We start from the raw sequence: 20,257 nt of genomic DNA on the forward strand, positions 1-20,257 counted from the left end.
TTCTATAACATTTTATGCAGGCGGCTGGCAAGTACATATTTTACCATTTTAAAAAATCCGAATGGACCACCCAGAAAATTTAAAGTAAGCATTCACACATCACAATTTTGAATATTAATGGAATTCCACACATATCAACTGACAAAAACACTGAATACAGCTCCTGGTGAATGCATACAGCAATAATTTGTACTGCGTCCGAAATCGCGTACCGTGACAGTACCTACTGCTTGGCCGTTGAAACAGTACGTACTGTTCAGTATCTTTTTATCAGTATAAAAAGAGCCAACACGCTGCCTTCTGCCATTTTTGATTCTGCAGAATCTCAAGGGAAGCAATAGGCTATCCGGGTATTTCTTAAATACTGTTTTATGAATATTGAGAATTCGGACATACTACTCCTTTGGCATACTGCTTTTCGCCCTACTGTATAGTAGGGTAGTGGGGTTGCAGCCTATGTAATAATCTGCTAATGTAAGCATGAAGCATTTCCTATTATGTAACTGTCCACACAGCAGGAAGTAGCTCTGAGCTCTAGGAAGTTTAGAGGTACCCATCAGGAAAACCATAATCTCTATATCTGTGCTTGCTGCAATCTGCATCTGATACGACTGCACTGATGGAGGCTCATTAGACACCCTACATTAAACACTAACGATAAGATGTAATCACAGGAAGCAGGGTAAACCAATGTATTTACACTTCAGCATTTGGAATTTGGCATGAGTCCCAGAAATTCATGCTTCTCTAACACAAAACAGTGACTCTGATGAAAAAAGTGTTGACTCATCAAAAAAAAAAAAAAAAATCTAAAATAAGAAAAGGAAAGGAAGTAAAGGAAGCCTGACCATTGATATTCTAAGCATTTAATTTGATTAAGAAGCATGTTAGTAAAGCAGAAACACAGTGTTTGTATAATTGTTTTAAAAGACAGCGGGCATGGAAAGAGAACCAAAAAGCAGGATGGTGTCAAACCCATACACGGTGCTAAAATACAGACTCCACATACAGCTGTCGCCAATAAACCTTAACATTGTGTTGTGTCATCACAATAGTTCATAGTCATAAAGAGAATATACAGAACAGCCAAGCACAGCACTTCAACCCCGAAGCATTAGGCAGAGACTTCCTATTGCCAAAGAATGCCGGCTTATTTTTGAAGGGTTTCAGCCAAAGTGATGAGCAGCGCCAAATCAAATATCGCGAGGCACGTCTGATCTGTGATATGCACACAGCTCGTCCAAAGTAATCAGAGATGTTCACGAGTCGCTTTATGCAGGTCCGAGTCTTCTGTAAGCATTTAATTGCATGTTAAAACTGCTATAACATAGCACTGCTCATATTTAAATGTCCAAAACTATGTAGCCTAATCACTCAATCCAATTTGTCCACACTCAATTACATGCATATATTGAAAACAATAAAACAAAATGTATGTCTAGCATATTCTACACATAAATCCAGGCCCACTGAGATTTTTATTTTATTAATTTTTTTAAACTGGTGTTGTACTTAATTGCCACTGATAATCAAATCGCCCAATAAATGTTCCACTTACGCTAAACTAAGTGCAACAGCTGGTTTTATTTTATTCATGGGTGCTGAGCATAAAACGTTGAGCATGAACACATACCATTCATGCTCAATGGCCCTGATCTGGAGCAACACCAAAGTTAACACCCCTGCAAGCTGCACATGAATACCACTACTATAAACTAGTGCACGCTAATTAATTGACTGAGGGATGAAGTACGTAATTTTATTCGATCTTTTAAAATGTTTTACTCAGGGAGAAAATTTAATGTTGCGAGCTTTGCAGTTTTGTGCCAAATTGGGCTAGTTTCGGAACAAGGTTGTGGGTGGAAAAGGCAAATTAGCAGGTGGCCTTAAAATGTTTGTTTTTTTAAAGCAAATAATCATAATTAAAGATAATAAAATTCTGCAAGCATACACTATGCCAAACAAAGGGAAAGTGCAAGTAGTTACAGTGCATCTATGGTGTATAAGGCAGATCGCAGATAGTGCAAATTCGAAATGCGTGTGCACTACGGTGACCTTGTTTCCGCACACAAAGACAGAGGGAAAAAAAAAGAAATAAATGTGTCCCTTCTCCAATTCTCACATTGGGATAGTTTCAGGTTTTTTTGTGAGGTTGGACTGGAGATTTTTCTGAGACGTAGGAACCCTGGTCTAGCGTCTGGGTCAAGTCATGAGATAGTCAGGATATAATGAATCCCCACCTTGCACTAATCACACGGACAATCTGTAGGAGACTGGGAAAACTTTAGACTGGGAAAGACTATAAAAAACAGGATCACTTTTCCATACAAAAACTATTCTAGGAGTACCAGATGAACCCTCAACCCTAAATTCTGTCAAGTCAATCAGTACTGCAAATTCAATGTAGATTATGTTGTTGTACAAGTTTGTAGGAGTTGCATTAATATACACAATGCATTTTTATTTGAAATGATGTTTGTATTTACTCTACACTCTAAAGACCCCCACTGTTATTGTTTAGTTTTTGTTCCATTAGTGTTGCGGTAGTTCAGTGCTGTGTTTACTGAGCTCAAGCTCCAGTCTTTCACGGAAAGGTCATAATTTCCGACCTCCGACTAGGAAAAAATAAAGAAAATGACCTTAACTCTGAATTGAGGAGATCATACCTAGTTTCCGGGTAGGAAATCAGAGTTCATCAAGTGAGATCAACTCAACATGGCTGCTCACAGCAACAGCAGTAAACACAAAATACCTTTAAATAAGTTATGCTGTATACAAGTATTTGCTTTAGCTCAATCAAAGTACAGACAAACTCGCTTGTTAAATCTATAACACTGATTACAGTTCATTGTTCTGAGGACGAAAACGTGCACCACTCAAAGTTAGCTGGCGAGTTTGTTGACAACAAAAGACTAACATTAATAAATGGGAACGTTGCAATTTCACTAATGAAAAAAATGACATTTCTCTGCACCATGTAGATTGAAGCAGCTGTAAATTTGTCTTATCTAGAAAAGCCTCCTAAAGGCTTAAATTTTCAAAGTAAAATCTCTCCTTAACTGAAATGTGGTTAAGTTAATTCAGCTAAGATGTGATTGAAGTTTGCTTTGCGCTATATTTATGAGCCTCATGTTGCTATAAAGTAAGGAGCAAGGAAAGCTCTTACCATTTAATCTGTTTAGCGCCCATGCTGGTCTAAGTGGCTATCCAACTGCACTGCTCCTACTCATCCATGTCGGACCGGCTAGAAAACCGCTCACAATCATCCTTCTCACTCACGCTCTCTTCTTTAGGGTCCAGTCTGAGAGCCATCCATAGACTTACAGTAAACAGAGGCAGATGGAAGCAAAGGCTCACCAAGCTGTCCTTTGAGAAATCACTAAAGGACAAAGTATCATCTCAGAGAGAAAACCTCAAAAGTCCAAGCTAATACTGTGAAACAGTTAAAAGCTTTTGATGGTGTGATCCACAGATCTGCTGCTCCCGACGTGCCACATATGGAAATCCTATTTTGCTTCAATAACAGAGGAGCGAAGCTTTACTCTGTCACCAAGGCAGCTGCATCCTGCCCCGTTCTCTCTTTCGGTGTGCCCATTTTTCTGTGAAATCTCTCTTCCACATTTTTATGACATACTGTCCACAGTCAGAGAGGTTGCCGAGAGCCACAGAACAAAACCGGGTTCCTCCTGTTTATCTTTCTCACTCTGCTTTCCCTCGCTGAGATGTCAGACATAGCTTAACCCTCCTCTGGTTCTGCTCCTCCTACCTCACCAGTCCCTCCCTCAAACTCTTCCCTCTCTCCCTCCCCTTCAGGTTCAGTGCATGGGTGAGGTGGCCAGGGGGAACAGCAGTGATTGGAATCGGCACAGGGTTAGCTCAAGAGGCTCTGCTCTGTACTGCTTACTGGAGGCCCCAGCATACTTTTGGATCTTCTCGGAAGTGTGCACAAAATATCTCAGGGTATTACAGGGTTCTTACTATTTCCACAATTTAGACTTTGTTCCAAATTTTTTTTTAATTTTTATGTAGGCTAATATTCCAAATCTTCTATATTGTTTTCTTGGTCATTTTAAAGGTCATTAATGCCATAGTGAAACACAAAAACACGAAATATATCCATCAGGAACCTAAAGACAGAGACCTACAGGCAATACCTATAGACAACAAATATCTGTAATTTTTCCAAAATTTGAAAAAAAAACCCAACAAACTAATTTCTATACTTTTCCAGATCAGGAATTAAGTGCTGCTCAACTCAAAATCTTTTCCTGACGTTCCAGACCTGCACATGAACATGTGTTAGTGTTACCATTTTTTTTTCCTCCTTGCGTGCAGCAGCTTTTAAAACTCGTCAATTACACAAGAACACTGACTACGTGGACTTTAGGGTGAAACTATCTTGGCAATAGGTAATTATATTATATTATACTATACTACTTGGATATGTATAATATCCAAAAATATTATTGTGGCCATACAACATATGCCCAAAAAATTTGTTGACACCTGACGATCACAGCATCACATATGTGGGTCTTCCTCAAACTGTTGCCAGAACGTTGGAAGCACTCAACATTCTAGGACGCCGTTGTGTGCTGTAACATTAAGATTATCCTCCGCTGGAACTAAAAAGCCCAAACCATTTTTGTTTGTCAAGTTTGGTGTGGAAGAAACCCCGTGTCCTGCACAGAGCCCTGAATACCTTTGGGATGAACGGGAATGCCGACTGCACCCCTAGGACTCCTCACCCAAGATCAGTGCCCGACCTCACTAATGCTCTTGTAGCTAAATGAGCAAATCCCCACAGCCACGCGTCAAAATCTACCTGAAAGCCTTCTCAAAAGTGTTTAGGCTGTTATATGTCAATGTTCAACAAGCTCATAACGGGCACTAGTCAGGTGTCCACAAACTTTTGGCCATATGGTGTACTGTTTGTGGACTATTTAGTGTTGCTAATCTTAGTCTGATTTTCACTTTTGGATCTTACGAGTCATTATACCTTTTTCTCTTTGCATTATCCGGATGCCTTTTTTCATACAGAGGCTCAAATTCTTGGGGCAGTTACATGTTGTTAAGGGGTTACGGCGCTCGAGCAGCAATTTGGACAGGCAGTGGTACCTGAGACTCAATCTTTTGGTCACAGGTGCTAGTCTTTATCCACGGAGCTTTCACAGCTCAGGGAAAAGAAACAGAAGATTTCCACTTTTGGGTGAACCACATTTTTCATCATGGTCTTTCCTGTCAGACCAGTTTGCCCACTCACACATCACTTTTTGCTTTCAAAAAGGAATAAACCTTCACGGAGTAGCGAGGGCTCGAGACAGAGCGGACGTCTCTCTGTCACTGACCCCCCCGCTTCTGCACTCTCAATTTCTTGTTTAGTATGTGCTTGTATAGCCTCTGGCCTTTCTTATGGAATAAAGCTCTTAAGAGATGTCCTACTTGTACATAGCTCATAATTATATCAAGCTCCAAGACGAAGATGATCACCGTGTTCTCACTAACATGGTGTGAGGCTGGTGAGAAAACAACTGTCTATAGCTGCTATAATGTAAGAGAAAACAGGAACATGTTTCATGGATGCTCCAGAATATTAACTATAAGTAATAAATGGGTCAAAAGCACAACACGATTTTAGCCTTGGCAAATCGCTGCAGTATAAAAAAACACTTCAGGAAAAGAATCCTGCCATTAATTATTTTTCTATAACAGCATGAAGGTTTTATTCCTTACTTGAGACTTGCATTTGCTTATAAGTGAATCTTCTTGGCTCCTCTATTAAAGAAAAACCTTTACAGTAATCCTAACTTATAGAGAATGAAAAAAAGGACAAGCATAAGATAGCAGAAGAATAACGGAATGTGTTTGGTATTTATTTATTAATTCACTTTAGGTATGTATCCGACATTCAGAACTTCTATAGAGAAGCAGCCTCACACTACTCCTGACTAATCAGCTGCTTCTGACAGCTAGGAGGAGAATGAAGAGCTTTTGTCAGCAGGTGCTGGAGGGTGTGTGTCAGAGCTTCAACAACAAACAGAGGCAGTGAGCCGATCTGACGCCGAGTAAAATGAAGGGGGTATGCAGAATGCCACTATTGTTCTCAGTTCTCAGACGCAGACAGAGAGCTGGCCGTGCCAACGAGCCATCGGGTGTAAACTTTAACCCCTACGCATCTGTGTTCATCTCGTGCCTGGGTGAAGAAGCACCTCACCAGATGCTGCTCCGAAACACATGAACAGGTTTCAACATGAGAGACCATGAGACCTAAGCAAGCTGCATGAAGAGTGCCTTAATGTTTACATTCTTTTGCCATTTGGCACACCTCTGCCTCCTGGTACTGTCAAAAGATTGTCTTCTGGAGCAGGACGATCATTTACATAGCTATCAACATATCGCGGTTGTTTCTGAAAATCGGATATCGTCAAGAGTAACAATGCATCTATACTGCTAACGTTCAACTGCCACTGGAGCACATGGCCTTACCTTGGGTCTCCTGTCTCTGTGTCGTCCACACCGGCTCCTCCCTGTCCCTCATACTGCTGGACCAAAGCCCGCACACTCCAGCATGGGTTCTCAATCTCTTCATCAGCACTGGAGCTTTGCCTGAGGGGTGTTAAGCGTGAGTGGCAATCAGCCTGGAGGACTTTCTAATCAGTGAGACTTTAAAGCCATACAAGAGGGTTTAGAGGGCTGTATTTCAACTGAACATCTCCCTTGGCTAAAAACACAGATTTAATCTTAATAGGAATTCCATCAAGTTTGAATTTTAAAAATTATTTTCTTTTGGAGAAGTAATTCAAAGTATGTCAAGAAAAATGGATCATTCTAGAGAAAATTAGATCAACTTTACAGGGTGTGATAGGAACTTGGAATCATGTCAAAATAGCTGCTTCTTATCCAAATGAAATGTTCTGATATCTCTTGGACTTGTGTATTTAATAATACCAAAATGTGGTGAATTTTTTGAGGAATAAAAGACAACGCAGTGACAATGCTGTTACATGAAAATAGCCAACGACACGGATGTGTGATGCAACTGGAGATCGACCGATAATCGGTTTTACCGATATTTTCCCCGATATTTAAAGATTTTTTCCATAATCGGATATCGGATGTGTAATATCGGATCCACCGAAAAATGGCCATCTTGTGGGCGTTTTGAGAATTGCATGCAGGACCACGATCGCAGCACTGATTCTAAGGAGAGACGGGTCAACGACGGTGTGCACAGGTAAAGTATACTTGCTTTGCTTTAATGAATAAACTTTATTTAGCATAACAGACATTAATTAACAAATTACATGTCTTACATAAATGCCCAATATGTAGTTTAAGCAGCTTGGTATTAAGAAATAGAGGCGAACTCACGTTATCTGTTTACCTCATTAAAGCTTTTATTTTTTAAAAAGACACTTTAGTAACAGCGCACTTTTTATTTTATTTTTTGCACTCTTTCAGACCCCTTTATTTACTGGTGTTTAAATAAGAGTTTTTTTGTATTATTTTGTACGCAAGGAGTTAGTGACATTGACAAAATTCGTATAAATAAAGCGGTTTGTTCAGTTCAGTGGTGTTATCATTGGGTCAAAAACAAAAGCAAAACAATAAATAAATATTGGTTCTGCACGTCGGTTATCGGACGCATAAACATGCAAATGATCAGTATCGGTAATAAAAAAAAAAAAAATCAATATCGGTCGATCTCTAGATGCAACCTGACGTTAAGTGGAGATACTTTTACATCCCTGAAGTTGATGTGTGGGATTTATTCCTCTTATATCGAAGCAATTTGCCAACAATTACAATTTAACAAAACATTTATGAATAAACAACAGGTCTGTTTTAAAACGCACGTTTCAACTGTTTATACAGGGTGACCTGAATGTCTCCATACATAGAGGATATGAACACTTTTTTAGCAAAATGTCTTCTAAAATGTAGTTTTTGTTATTTATATATTTTCGTAGACAGCCTTTAAGAATGCCTTTGACTAAAGAACAAATTGGAATCATTCTCATGGCTGGATCGGGAAGCTGTCACAAGGTTACGATGGACCATACACACACACACACACACACACACACACACACGACACTGCTGCCAAACTTACTAACAAATTCAAAAGGAATGGGAGTGTTGCGGACCGACTGAAACGTGCCCGTCCACGGCCATCTACTGTCAAAGGCACAACCGCCGAGGTGCTGGCAAACATAGTCCCTTATGTATGGAGACTTTTGAGACACCCTGTACTTACATTTAATGCTGAGGGTTTGACCACGAAACAAGTTAGTCCCTGTTCTCCCTTATAGCATCCATACGGTTATTCTCGCACCAGTCTCTGCTTTTTCTTCCTCTCTTAACGTTAATAAGATGACAGGTTGTGGTCTCTTCTTTTCTCGAAAAAATTAACAAACAAATAAACTGAACTAGTAATTGTTGAGTAGCGGCCACAATAGCGTACACTTGAGTATCGTCCGTGCGATATCTCTCTTTGACCTTCAATCTTCATCTCTAACCGCCAACTACTGGTTGCCTGAAATTTAAAACATCCTGCACTCACTTCTGTGCTGGATCCAGTCCTGATGCAGAGTTCTACTATTGTCTATATTAAAGGCATGAGAATCTGTCATGGTTTCAATGGAGGAACATGAACTGTAGCAAGAATGAAAATGATGTATCCAGAAAATAATAGTTTATGAAAAAAAATATATTGTGGGCGAAAACTTGATGGCAAAACATATCTTTATGCATCACTCAATGTTTTCGTCCATATTTCATAACTATAATTATACAACAGTTAATTCTGGTCCACTATGTGATCGATTGAGCGATGTTCCGAGATTACTTATAGTTAGTATAACCTGGGATGAGATATTTCACTGCGTGTATTCAATCTGCTCATCACTGTTCGCCTAATAAAATTCCACTTCAGAGTTCAAAACGGTTATTACAGTAGAGGTAGCGACATCATCAGTGGACACGACAAAGAATCATTTTCAGGAATTTGACTTATGACGTAAAATATGAAAACTGGTTAGATGAAGATGAAATGGAAGAAGGGATGCCAATTTCATCCGAAGCACCTTCAATGGGAATGTACAAAATGATGTGAGCTAGCTAGCCAGCTACCTGACGGGCTATAAAATGTGGCTCCTTCGGGATCTATTTCCGCTACTGGAGCGAAAAAACAAAAACAAACAGAACATTTAGACATATCACGTCAGAAATGTCACTTACTCAATATTACTTTCTTGTTTATAGAACTGTCGCATAAAAGCAACATCACACACGCAATCATGAGGTTATGGCGAATATCGGTACGGCTGTGATATATCGGCACGTGCTGATGTTCAGTATAACCGCACTCTTGCTTGTGTGATATTGCTTTAGTAACTTTCGGTGAGTTCACTTTTAAAGAATTTAAACACTTCTGTCCCTTTGGTCCTATCAGGAACATGAAATGTCTGCCATAGCATGTCCCAGCTTGTTTACAGAATTTAAAAAAGATGCTAATTAAACTTAGGAATTAAGTATATGTATGTGTGTGGCTGTGCTCCTTTAATAATAGAGCTGCAGTATACGCTGAAAAGCAGAAGAGGGCAACACTGTACACAGCAACAGCTCCTCTTACAGCGAGAGAGAGAATCCATTCTCCATCCTCTTTATCATGTTAACCCCCTGAGCATTAAGTCACTGAGCGCCAGTATTTATACACTCACTCTCTTTACACAAGTATATGTAGAGAATAAAATATCTTTCTGTTACAGAAATGTGGCTATAACGTGTGCTGTGAATTTTACTGACTGCAAATATATTACTGCAATGAGTCATCACGATTTATTATTTAAAATGATGATAATCGGTTTACTTAATGCCAATAAAAGACAAAAGAAAAACACAAACACAATGGAACTACATGAACCAAAAGGTTGTAAATCATGTATCTTTATCGATTGTGTCAAAAGAACAGTGAATAAAGGCTGACCTGTGCCAGTCCTGTCTGAGCTGATGAACGCTGCGCCCTGAGCGAGACGCATCGTTCCGGGCAGCTGCTAGAGCCGCTGCTGCGTTCTGGGCCATGGCCATAGTGGAATGAGGTCTGTGGTTGGCTGAGGAGGCGGTCGAGTTTCTACCCGAGGCAGCTCCTGCCCTGTGATTGGCTGAGGCAGAAGGCTTAAAATGTGCTGCTAGAGCCAGGATGAGCCTCATGGCAGATTTGAGGTTCCCTTCCACAATGTCTGTGAGAAGCGAGAGCAGAGATAAACAGGAAGACTGTATTTCGTGGTGGGTTTAAACGTGTACAGAAGCTAGTCTACATGCGAGTGACTCAGAAACTCACCTCTGGCAGACGTCTGGGGCATGCGTATCCGCTTGGAGGACACAAACTGCAAAACCTTCTCCACATTTTCTCTCTTCTCTTGGTTGTCCTTTGGTGAGTAGTGAATACCCTCAAGGAGCTCGCCAGCTACCACACAACAAAATAAAAGCTATGTGAATAATAATATACTTAGATAATAAAATTGTCCTATATACTTTGATAGCATAATTAACAGCGATAGCATGCCATGGGAAGAAGGTTTATGGACATTAAAACCTCACAGCAGAATCATTAAAATAATAATAATAGACACCAGGAACAGTTTAATCTTATTTGGCTATATAAACTGATACTCAGGTTTACACCAAATAAAGAATAAACCACTCTGCGGTATGCTCTTACAGGAAAATGAATAATGTGGTGGCATGAAATGGAGTTACTGTTCCCACCTTGATTATTTTCCCAAAACAGCATGGGGAGATCATGCAAACTCCCCACACACACACACACACACACACACACACACATTATATTATTATTATTATTATTATTATTATTATTATTATGCTTTTATTACACGGAACATTTGCCATACAAGTCCCAGTGCACTTATAGTCCCCACATAGAAATGATAACATAAAGGAATAAACAGAATAACCAAGTTAGGAAAAATGCAATATGTCCAGCTCCATCTTTGTATCACATAGGAAAACAAGATTACGCTGGAATTAGGAAAGAAACCCAAAAAACAAACATTTCTTACATATAGACAATGCTGAATACATATTATATATTCAGAGTACCTGTGAAATAACCTAAGTGTATTTATGGTATAACCCGAGTGTATTTATGGTATAACCCAAGTGTATTTATGGTATAACCCGAGTGTATTTATGGTATAACCTGAGTGTATTTATGGTATAACCCAAGTGTATTTATGGTATAACCTGAGTGTATTTATGGTATAACCTGAGTGTATTTGAGTGTATTTATGGAATAACCTGAGTGTATTTATGGTATAACCTGAGTGTATTTATGGTATAACCTGAGTGTATTTGAGTGTATTTATGGAATAACCTGAGTGTATTTGAGTGTATTTATGGTATAAACAGAGTGTATTTGAGTGTATTTATGGTATAAACAGAGTGTATTTGAGTGTATTTATGGTATAACCTGAGTGTATTTATGGTATAACCTGAGTGCATTTATGGTATAACCTGAGTGTATTTGAGTGTATTTATGGAAAGACACCAGGTCTTTCCATAAATGTTTAGTGTGTGTTTGTTTATGAGGAAAAAAGTGAGATGCTGGCCATTTTCAAAACCTTTTTAGAAATATTTAGAAATTGTGATTAAATCATATAACTTATTAATTCTACACATTTTAGAATTCTTTTAATTATTAATTAATGTTAATATATATATATATATATATATATATATATATATATATATATATATATATATATATATATATATATTTGTATGCACACACACACAAATAACTTTATAAAAATATAAAAAAGCACTTTTAATTACATGGTGTTAATTAAAGGTTAATTAATGGTTCTAATCAAGGATTTTTGTAGCTACAGAACCACAGAGTACAGTGTGTTAGTTTAAAAAAAAGAGAAATAATTACTGTACTGAGGATGGAGATTGCAGAAGTACTATAAGTTTGCCATTACCTAATGTAGTACTGTAAGGAAACGACCCAATATCATAAAACATATAGTCAGAAAAGAATATAGATATCAGAAAAGAAATGCAGTTACTTTCAATATGTCAGGTCAGAGAAAGAATTGTACGGGTAATAGCTTGACATTTATGACTCCATCTTCTTACCCACTATCTCAATGAGGTGTGCGAGCACCACACCGTCTCGGAGATCCTGCCGCAGATCGCTTACGGGCCTCAGACCGGGCTTCTTCCTCAGCTGAGCATTCACCCACGACACATACGCCACCAGTTGTTGCTGAAAATATAACGCTCGGTTATACGACCCATGCTAGTAATAGCACGCACATTACATTACATAATATTACAACAGCAAGGTCTGGTGCATAAATTAGCTTTAGAACTGGACTTAATCAATTCAAACTGTAGAATAAAACAAATGAACAAAATGTACGTGAGAAATGTAATTTAGAGCACGATGCTACGACACAGCTTACATTCTCAGACACACCCGCAAATAAAAGAGCAATGTCAGTTACAGATTGGTGTCATTTCAACAGTCTGGGTTAACACCACACAAAACTGAGAGCACTAAACAACAGAGCTGAATAGTGACGGTGCATTTTAACAGCCGGGAAATCTCTCTTCCAAGTAGCATCTCTATAGACTTACAAAAAAGTGTTGAAACAGAACAACCAGTTACAGATGAACTTTTATAAATAAATTTAAAAAATGTTAAAAAAGGGCACCAATCATTTTCTCTCCACTCTCAACTTGTTTTTACAAACGTTTATCTCCCTATGTTCTCGAACACTGCTACTGATGTATATTTCCGTCTTTTGTATTTGTAGTACATCACGGTTTTGTGTACATTATGTACACCCGCATTTGGAAAAAGTTGGGACAGTATGGAAACTGCAAATTCAATTCACCCTGTACTATATTAAAAACACATTATTAACACATTATTTGATGTTTTACTTTGAGAATTTAATTTATATTAAAAAAAATAAATACATACACTCATATCAAATCTGATGACTGCAACACCCTCCAAAAAGTTGGGACAGTCACCTTTTCTTTTAATAACACTTATTAAGCATTTGAGCACCGAGTGAAGACACTAGCTGGTTAAGTTTAGCAAGCAGAATTTTCCCCCATTCATTCTTTATGCATTTCTTCAGCTGTGCAAATGTACAGGGCCTTCGTTGCCTTATTTTGCGTTTTATAATGTGCCACACATTCTCAATCGGAGACTGCAGGCAGGCCATGCTAGCACCTGCACTCTCTGAATGTGCTTGTAATCTGGGCAGAATGTGGTTTGGCGTTGTTCTGCTCTGTATGGCAGCATATGTTGTTCCAAAACGTGTACGTATCTTTCGGCATTAAACGTGCCCTCACAGATGTGCAAGTTACCCATGCCATGGGTACTGACACACCCCCATACCATGACAGATGCTGGCTTTTGGACCTGACGCTAACAACTTGGATGGTCCTTTTCCTGTTTGGCCCGGAGAACATGACAGCTGTTTTTTGCCCAAAAACTATTTGAAATGTTGACTCGCCGGACCACAAAACACGATTCCACTGTGCTACTGTCCATCTCAGATGAGACCGAGCCCAGAGAAGTCGGCGGCGCTTCTAGACAGTGTTCATGTATGGCTTCTGCTTTGAATAGTTAAGCCTTAGCTTTCATCTGTGTATGCAGCGGCGAATGGTGTTGACTATTAAAGGTTTACCAAAGTATTCCCGAGCCCATGTCAGGATATCCATTACAGACTCATGACGGTTTTTAAGACCGTGACATCTGAGGGATCGGAGATCATGCTCATTCAGAAGTGGTTTTCAGCCTTGCCCTTTACACACTGAGATTTGACAGGATTCCTTGAATCTTTGAATGATATTGTGCACTGTAGAAGGTGAAATGCCCAAAATCCTACCGATTCCTCTTTGGGGAATGTTGTTCTCAAAGTGTTGGATTATTCCCTGATGCATCTGTTGGCAGATTGGCGAGCCTCGACCCATCCTTGCTCTTGAAGGACTAGGCCTTTTTTGGAGGCTCCTTATATACTATGATTAGACGATTGCCTCATTAGCACCCTGTCCAGGGTGTACCCTGCCTTGAGCCCGATGCTCCCTCGGATAGGCTCCAGGTTTCCCCGTGACCCTGAAAAGGATAAGCGGTAAAGAAGATTGCCTCACCTGTTTCACATCACCTTCTTATTTCAACTCGTCACATTGCTATTAGTCCTAAATTTCCCCGTCCAAACTTTTTTGGAACGTGATGCATGCATCAATTTCAAATGAAACGTTTACCTTCAAAAAACTATGCCAGTGATTAGGTAAAACATCAAATACCTTGTCTTTATATGTTTCGGAATTGGGGTTGTAAGAATAAAAGACTTACAGGAAAATAATCAACAATGGGGTGGTCTGATACGGAGCAGAGTAAAAGTTGCCACCCTGAAATTGATTGTTTTCCTATAACAGCATGTCCCAAAGTGTTTTATTCCTCTTATACCAGAGCAATTTCTCAATTATTTCAATTTCTTATTTATATTTACATATCATGGCTGACCCTGCACTCTGACCCCAACCTCCTAACATGCTGGGATATGCGAAGAAAAAAGAATTTCACTGTTCTGTAATGTGTATGTGACCAATAAAGACTCATTATCGTTCAGAAATGCTCAGACCTAATGGTAAATGGATGGATTACAGATCACTGACAATCCAATACGATTAATACGATTAACATTTTTACTTCCAGAACCACAGTTTAAGTATCATTTATTCTATTCATCATAAAACTTTAACGAGTACAAAAGTACCTATGGAAGCCATCCATTAACATATCCAGGGAAAGTTAAATGAACACAATTTTTTACGTCGGTGAAGCTTTGGACTGAGGCCTCAGGACTTATGGCCTCTGATTCCCAGAAATCCCTCTCCTTTCACTCAGGCCTGAATCAAAAGTGCAGATTTGTCCACCTTGCATTTCCACTGTCTCGTCACAAAATGAAGGCTTGGCTCTTGTTTCCTCTGCAGCCAGTACACAAACGACTGCACAGACAGTACATTCATACCCTTTCAGGAATGGCATGCCCCAATAAGCACTGCTGTCATGTCACGCCTCCTGGCAACATGATGACATTTTGAATAAAGTTTCGGTTTTCAAAGTGCTGGAAGTGAAGAATGCTTTATTATTCAGAGGAAAAATGGGTCAGAGATGGAATGCTACAGTTTGGTTGTTTGCACACATTTAAACATTATTAGAAGGGCTGATCCTTCTGATTGAGGTATAAGTAGGGCTGTACAATTATGGCCAAAATGATAATCCCGATTATTCTGATCAATATTGAGATCTCAATTATTTATCATGATTATTAATTGATTTTAGTGACAACATTTTTACTGCACTTTCACATTTATTAAGTTTTCTTATGCCACAATATAACACACAAGTAGGCTTGAGAAAGCTGGACAATTATGACAAAATTTAGAAACATAGTGTGAGCCATGACAAATTAATTTACCTTCTGATAAACTAAATTTAATATTTTCAGTTAATTTTACAGACTGTATGCAAAAAACAATTGTTAACCTGTTCCACCTTGTAAACAAATACAATAAAAATCAATGTTCAGTCTTTGAAGTCTGATACTCATCAATATATTTAAAGCTACTCTATTAGACATTTTTCACCATCATGATTCTGGGCTGGAGCCACTTCTCGACCCGCTCTGTGTATACTGTGTGTATATCTGAATAATCTCATATAGGATGTGATTGGGTCTGTTATAAACAGTTAAACGTAAGCTCTCTGCTCATGGTCACTGTTAATTGAGTTAAAATAATAGCAATGAGATACTGTTGGTTAACTGATAAATAAAACAAGCATAACATTTATTTTTAAATATCTTAAACAATAAAGAGTCCTAATTAAAAGTAGACTAACACAAAAATGATCATATTAGGAAAAAGGCTAATGGCTTTCTAAGGAAATATTTAATTTAATTATTTAATTTCTCATTTTATTGTTATTATAATATCTATTTTTTAATATTAAATGATTTATTTATAACCAAGCATATTTTCTGTCTTTACAGTTAAGTAGTTTTATTTTTGTTTGTTTATCAGTTTTAGATTGGTTCCCCAGTACCAGTCTGCTGATAATATGTTTTTGGGGGATGAAATCAAAACATGGAAACAGGAGTTGACTTTTCTAGTGATACCTGGCAACCCTGAGTTTAAATGAAGTAAATTAGAGTTAGTGAATGGAAAGCGGCAGTGTACTGTATGTTTACATACTGAACAGTTGCTACTCTTGATTATGATTGGTGAGGAATTTTTTAATAAAGAAGTTTGAATTAAACCCACCTTGTAGCGTTAGCATTATTATTAATTTACTCCGTAGCCACTGTGTCTACACGAACAGATGCAGGTCATTTTGCGGGATCAATAAAAGATGATGGTTATGAGATTGGGAAGTTGAAGCAGATGATGTACAGAGTTACTTGTCATCATAATGGCTTCTCTGCAGTATTTCCACACTTGTTCGGTTAACTGAGAAGATGAAAAGCAGTGTGAAAGTAATTGTTGCGTACAACAACTCCGAACAGGTCACTCACACCGGTGCGAATAAATATTTATTCACAGTCGCACAAAATACTTTTCAGTCACAAATGCAAGTGAAATGGTCGCACTGTACAGCCCTGAATTTATCTGCAATGTGTTTTCCCGTTCAGCGTGATGACGTTTAATGTCCCCGACAACCTCTGTAGTGCCATTTAGCATCATGTGAATGTCATGATTTCTCCTCGCGCAAAGCGCTGGAGCCGAAGCGAAGCTGGCAGCTCAAGGGCTAAAATGCTAACACCGTTTCGGGGTTTTGGCACTACAAAATGACGTCATCCCTGTGCCGCTCTATGGTGATTGGCTGTAAGTTTAGGAAGCGCTTGACTTGATCTGCAGTGGAGTTCTCTATTAGGATGAACTTTAAGCATTAATATCGCAGGCGATCATGTTCATTTAATCGTGGGCAGTCAAAATCGGAACCGCGATCAATATTCGATTAATTGTGCAGCCCTAGGTATAAGTAATACAGACAACAAAATGTGATAAACATGCTGACAGACCAGACTGGGAATCCAAGCCCAGTTCACAATCATTTTAGACAGAAAGACTTATAAAAAGATTATGTTCATATTATAGATGACTCAATCACACCTCTGATGTTTTGCATAACTTTCAGAGAGTCAGCCTGGTTACTGAGGAGGAGTCAGTATGGCATCAGTACTGGGTATTAGTCGATACGCTCGATTATTGCCATCATATCTATCCATTTTCCATACCACTTATCCTAAACAGGGTCACGGGGGAACCTGGAGCCTATCCCTGGGAACTCGGGGCACAAAGCAAGGGAAAACCCTGGACATCGTGGGGCACAATCGCGCACACACACAAACACTATGGACAATTTTGGAATGCCAATCAGACTACAACCAGTCCATATCTTTGGACCAGGGGGAAGAAACCAGAGGAAACCCCGAAGCACAGGGAGAACATGCAAATTCCGTGCACATAGTGCGGAGGCAAGATTCGAACCCCCAAACCGAGGCAATCGTGCTGACCAATAAGCCACCATGCCTGTTCTGCCTGTTGCATCCCTATGTAGGGTGTGAAATGACTTGCTTTAACAGTAAATTCACCAGGCTGTATTATACATGACTGCAACAAAAGATTTCTTTTACAAAGTTATGATTTATTTATTTATTTATTTTTAAACAGGAAAAACGATAGATGGAGTGAATTTTGTGCAGACACTGTATGAGAAAAGGTGTCTCATTAGACATGCGTACTAACAATACAAATTCTTGCATGCAACATGAGATTTAAGCCCAAAGTATATGTCAATTTTTACGTGTAAGCTAGAAACAGCGTACAGTATGCGTGATGCAAATTTCATCAACAGCAGAGTATGTGCACCGCCAGATTGTTCTAACCGTACGCTGTTCCTAGCATCGCACGTGTAAACGTGCTGAAGATTTCTGTGAGGAGATGTTTATTATTAGCATTTATAAAATATGAGTCTACAGTGTTGGTGCTTTGTAACAATCAGAGGTGAAGCTGTCACTTTTCTGACATGCTGGAGGACTTTCCGATTGCTGCGCAACAGGACATTTCTGTCCAATAGGACGATTTCTGCGCAACAAATGTTTTCCATGGGACATTCCACACCATTAAACATACCTATAAATGGATATAACGTTGCTGAATGGCGTTCATTATTTAATAAGTTATAAGCAGCAAACTGCTGCGGTACAAGAGGAATAAAACACTTCATGCCTCCCCATTGGTGTTCCTTACTCAGAGGGAAAAGTCCACAACTGAATTGCAGCGTATTCAGTCCTGACAGCCTCTATGGTACAGCGATGAATAATAAAGTGAGGCAAAGTTTAAAAAGAAAAGCAATCCTGTACTCCTTTGGAGTTTTTCCCATGCAAACAGATATTATAATGTGAAATATTTTAACAGCCACACAAAAAAACAGTGCTAATATTTGGCATATGTTGGGCTGGTGAGAACAAAGACTGCCTTGTCTGGAGCATATCTGTCTCTCTAAAAGCTCAGAGTGGTCCAGACCGGCTGCCTTCTCGAGAGAGGATGCTGAACACAGGAAGCATTCACAACACCGAGGCAGTGTTAGCTGCTGACCATGCTGGACAGCCGGAACGTGTTGCTATCTCGGTGCAGCCAGGCGTGACGCTAAGCGTGCGGTCTGTTCTCGCAGTGACCAAGCAGACTGAGAACCTCACTGCAGCGTCACTCCTTCCTGCACGTTCCTGTTTCTATAGCACAAGGGCAGCTGGGAACCAGAACCAAATCACTGGACTGCTTTATGGTTACACAGAAGGACAGCTGGTAGAAAAGACACAGCATAACAGGTGCTGGACGGATCTTGTAAATTTGTAAATGCCTCATTATTGGGGAAAACTGCACAGAGCTGTAATGCATTTCTCACACTAAGAGAAACTGAATTCTAGTCTAGTAATTAATGTATATAAATCCTGCCAGTCAACTCATGTAAACACATTTCTATATAAGGAAGTAACTATCTAGCCTTCTTTTTTTTTCTTCTTTTTTTTTTTTAAACATAAATTAAAAAAAAAAAAAAGGATTTATCTAATTTTTTAAACTGCTATTATAGCAAACAATTCAATATAGCCAATATGGTCAGAATGAGTGATATTTTACAGAATGTAAATGGTTTTAATTGTAAATGCACCAAATGTTTTTAAGTGATCAGTGCTTTGAGTATTACCTAGTGCATGATACTGATTATAATTGAATTATACTGACTATAATATAAGAGAGGAGTCTTTCAGCTAAGCATGAGACAGGGAAATAATCCTAACTAAATTATAAGTGCAAGAAATAATAAACATAAGGCTGTGGATCGGATAGGATTGTACTCGTTACTGATCTGATACTGACATTTTTACATTAATATTCGCAAACGCTGTTAAAGAACATTGCGAAACGGACTATCAAATAATCATATAATAATTAACAACAAGTCAATTATGACTATATACTGTACCAGATATGGTCTTGTACTTGTGTCCGTTTCTCATTATATAACCTGAAGGAGTTGTCTGAGTGTTTGGAGGTTGAGGGTGAGCAGATAGGAAGGTCAAAGGACAAAAGAGAGAGAATGATAATTCATTCGCATTAACATGCAAGACAACGCCATTAAAGGGCTTACACTAAATTGGACACAGCCAAAACTTTTTGGACACCTGACCATCACACCCAAATGTGCTTTTGGAACATCTCATACCAGATTTGGTCCCCTCTTCTGGGAGTCCACTCTTCTGGAAAGACTTTCCACTAGATTTCGGTGCATGGCTGTAGGGATGTGTGTCCATTCAGCCACAAGAGCATTAGTGAGGTCAGGCACTGATGTTGGGCTCGGAGGACTGGGTGCAGTCGGTGTTACAGTTCATCCTAAAGGTGTTCAGTGGGGTTGAGGTCAGGGCTCTGTGCAGGCCACTCGAGTTCTTCCACAACAACTTTGGCACATCACGAGCTTGCTTTATGGACAAGGGCATAGTCATGCTGAAACAGGTTTGGGCCTCTTAGTTCCAGTGAAGGGAAACAGCATACAAAAACATTCTGCACAATTGTGTGCTTCCAACTTCATGGCAACAGTTTAAGGAAGAGCCACATATGAGCGTGATGGTCAGGTGTTCAAGTC

The 20,257-nt window shown here is 39.1% G+C and overlaps 1 protein-coding gene across 2 annotated transcripts in view; it reads right to left on the minus strand.

The window, feature by feature from the left end:
• dixdc1b (DIX domain containing 1b) overlaps nt 1-20,257 on the minus strand; it is a 42,567-nt gene that overhangs the window by 15,280 nt on the left and 7,030 nt on the right. For both annotated transcript variants that reach the window (XM_017493373.2, XM_017493372.3), the window contains 4 exons: nt 12,166-12,295; nt 10,343-10,468; nt 9,989-10,241; nt 6,487-6,606 (listed from right to left, as the gene is read on the minus strand). In XM_017493373.2, the coding sequence (XP_017348862.1) occupies nt 6,487-6,606; nt 9,989-10,241; nt 10,343-10,468; nt 12,166-12,295 (629 nt within the window). The remainder of the gene's footprint in view (nt 1-6,486; nt 6,607-9,988; nt 10,242-10,342; nt 10,469-12,165; nt 12,296-20,257) is intronic.

Source organism: Ictalurus punctatus, chromosome 18 (assembly GCF_001660625.3).
Source record: "Ictalurus punctatus breed USDA103 chromosome 18, Coco_2.0, whole genome shotgun sequence".
NCBI classification, from domain to species: Eukaryota; Metazoa; Chordata; class Actinopteri; order Siluriformes; family Ictaluridae; genus Ictalurus; species Ictalurus punctatus.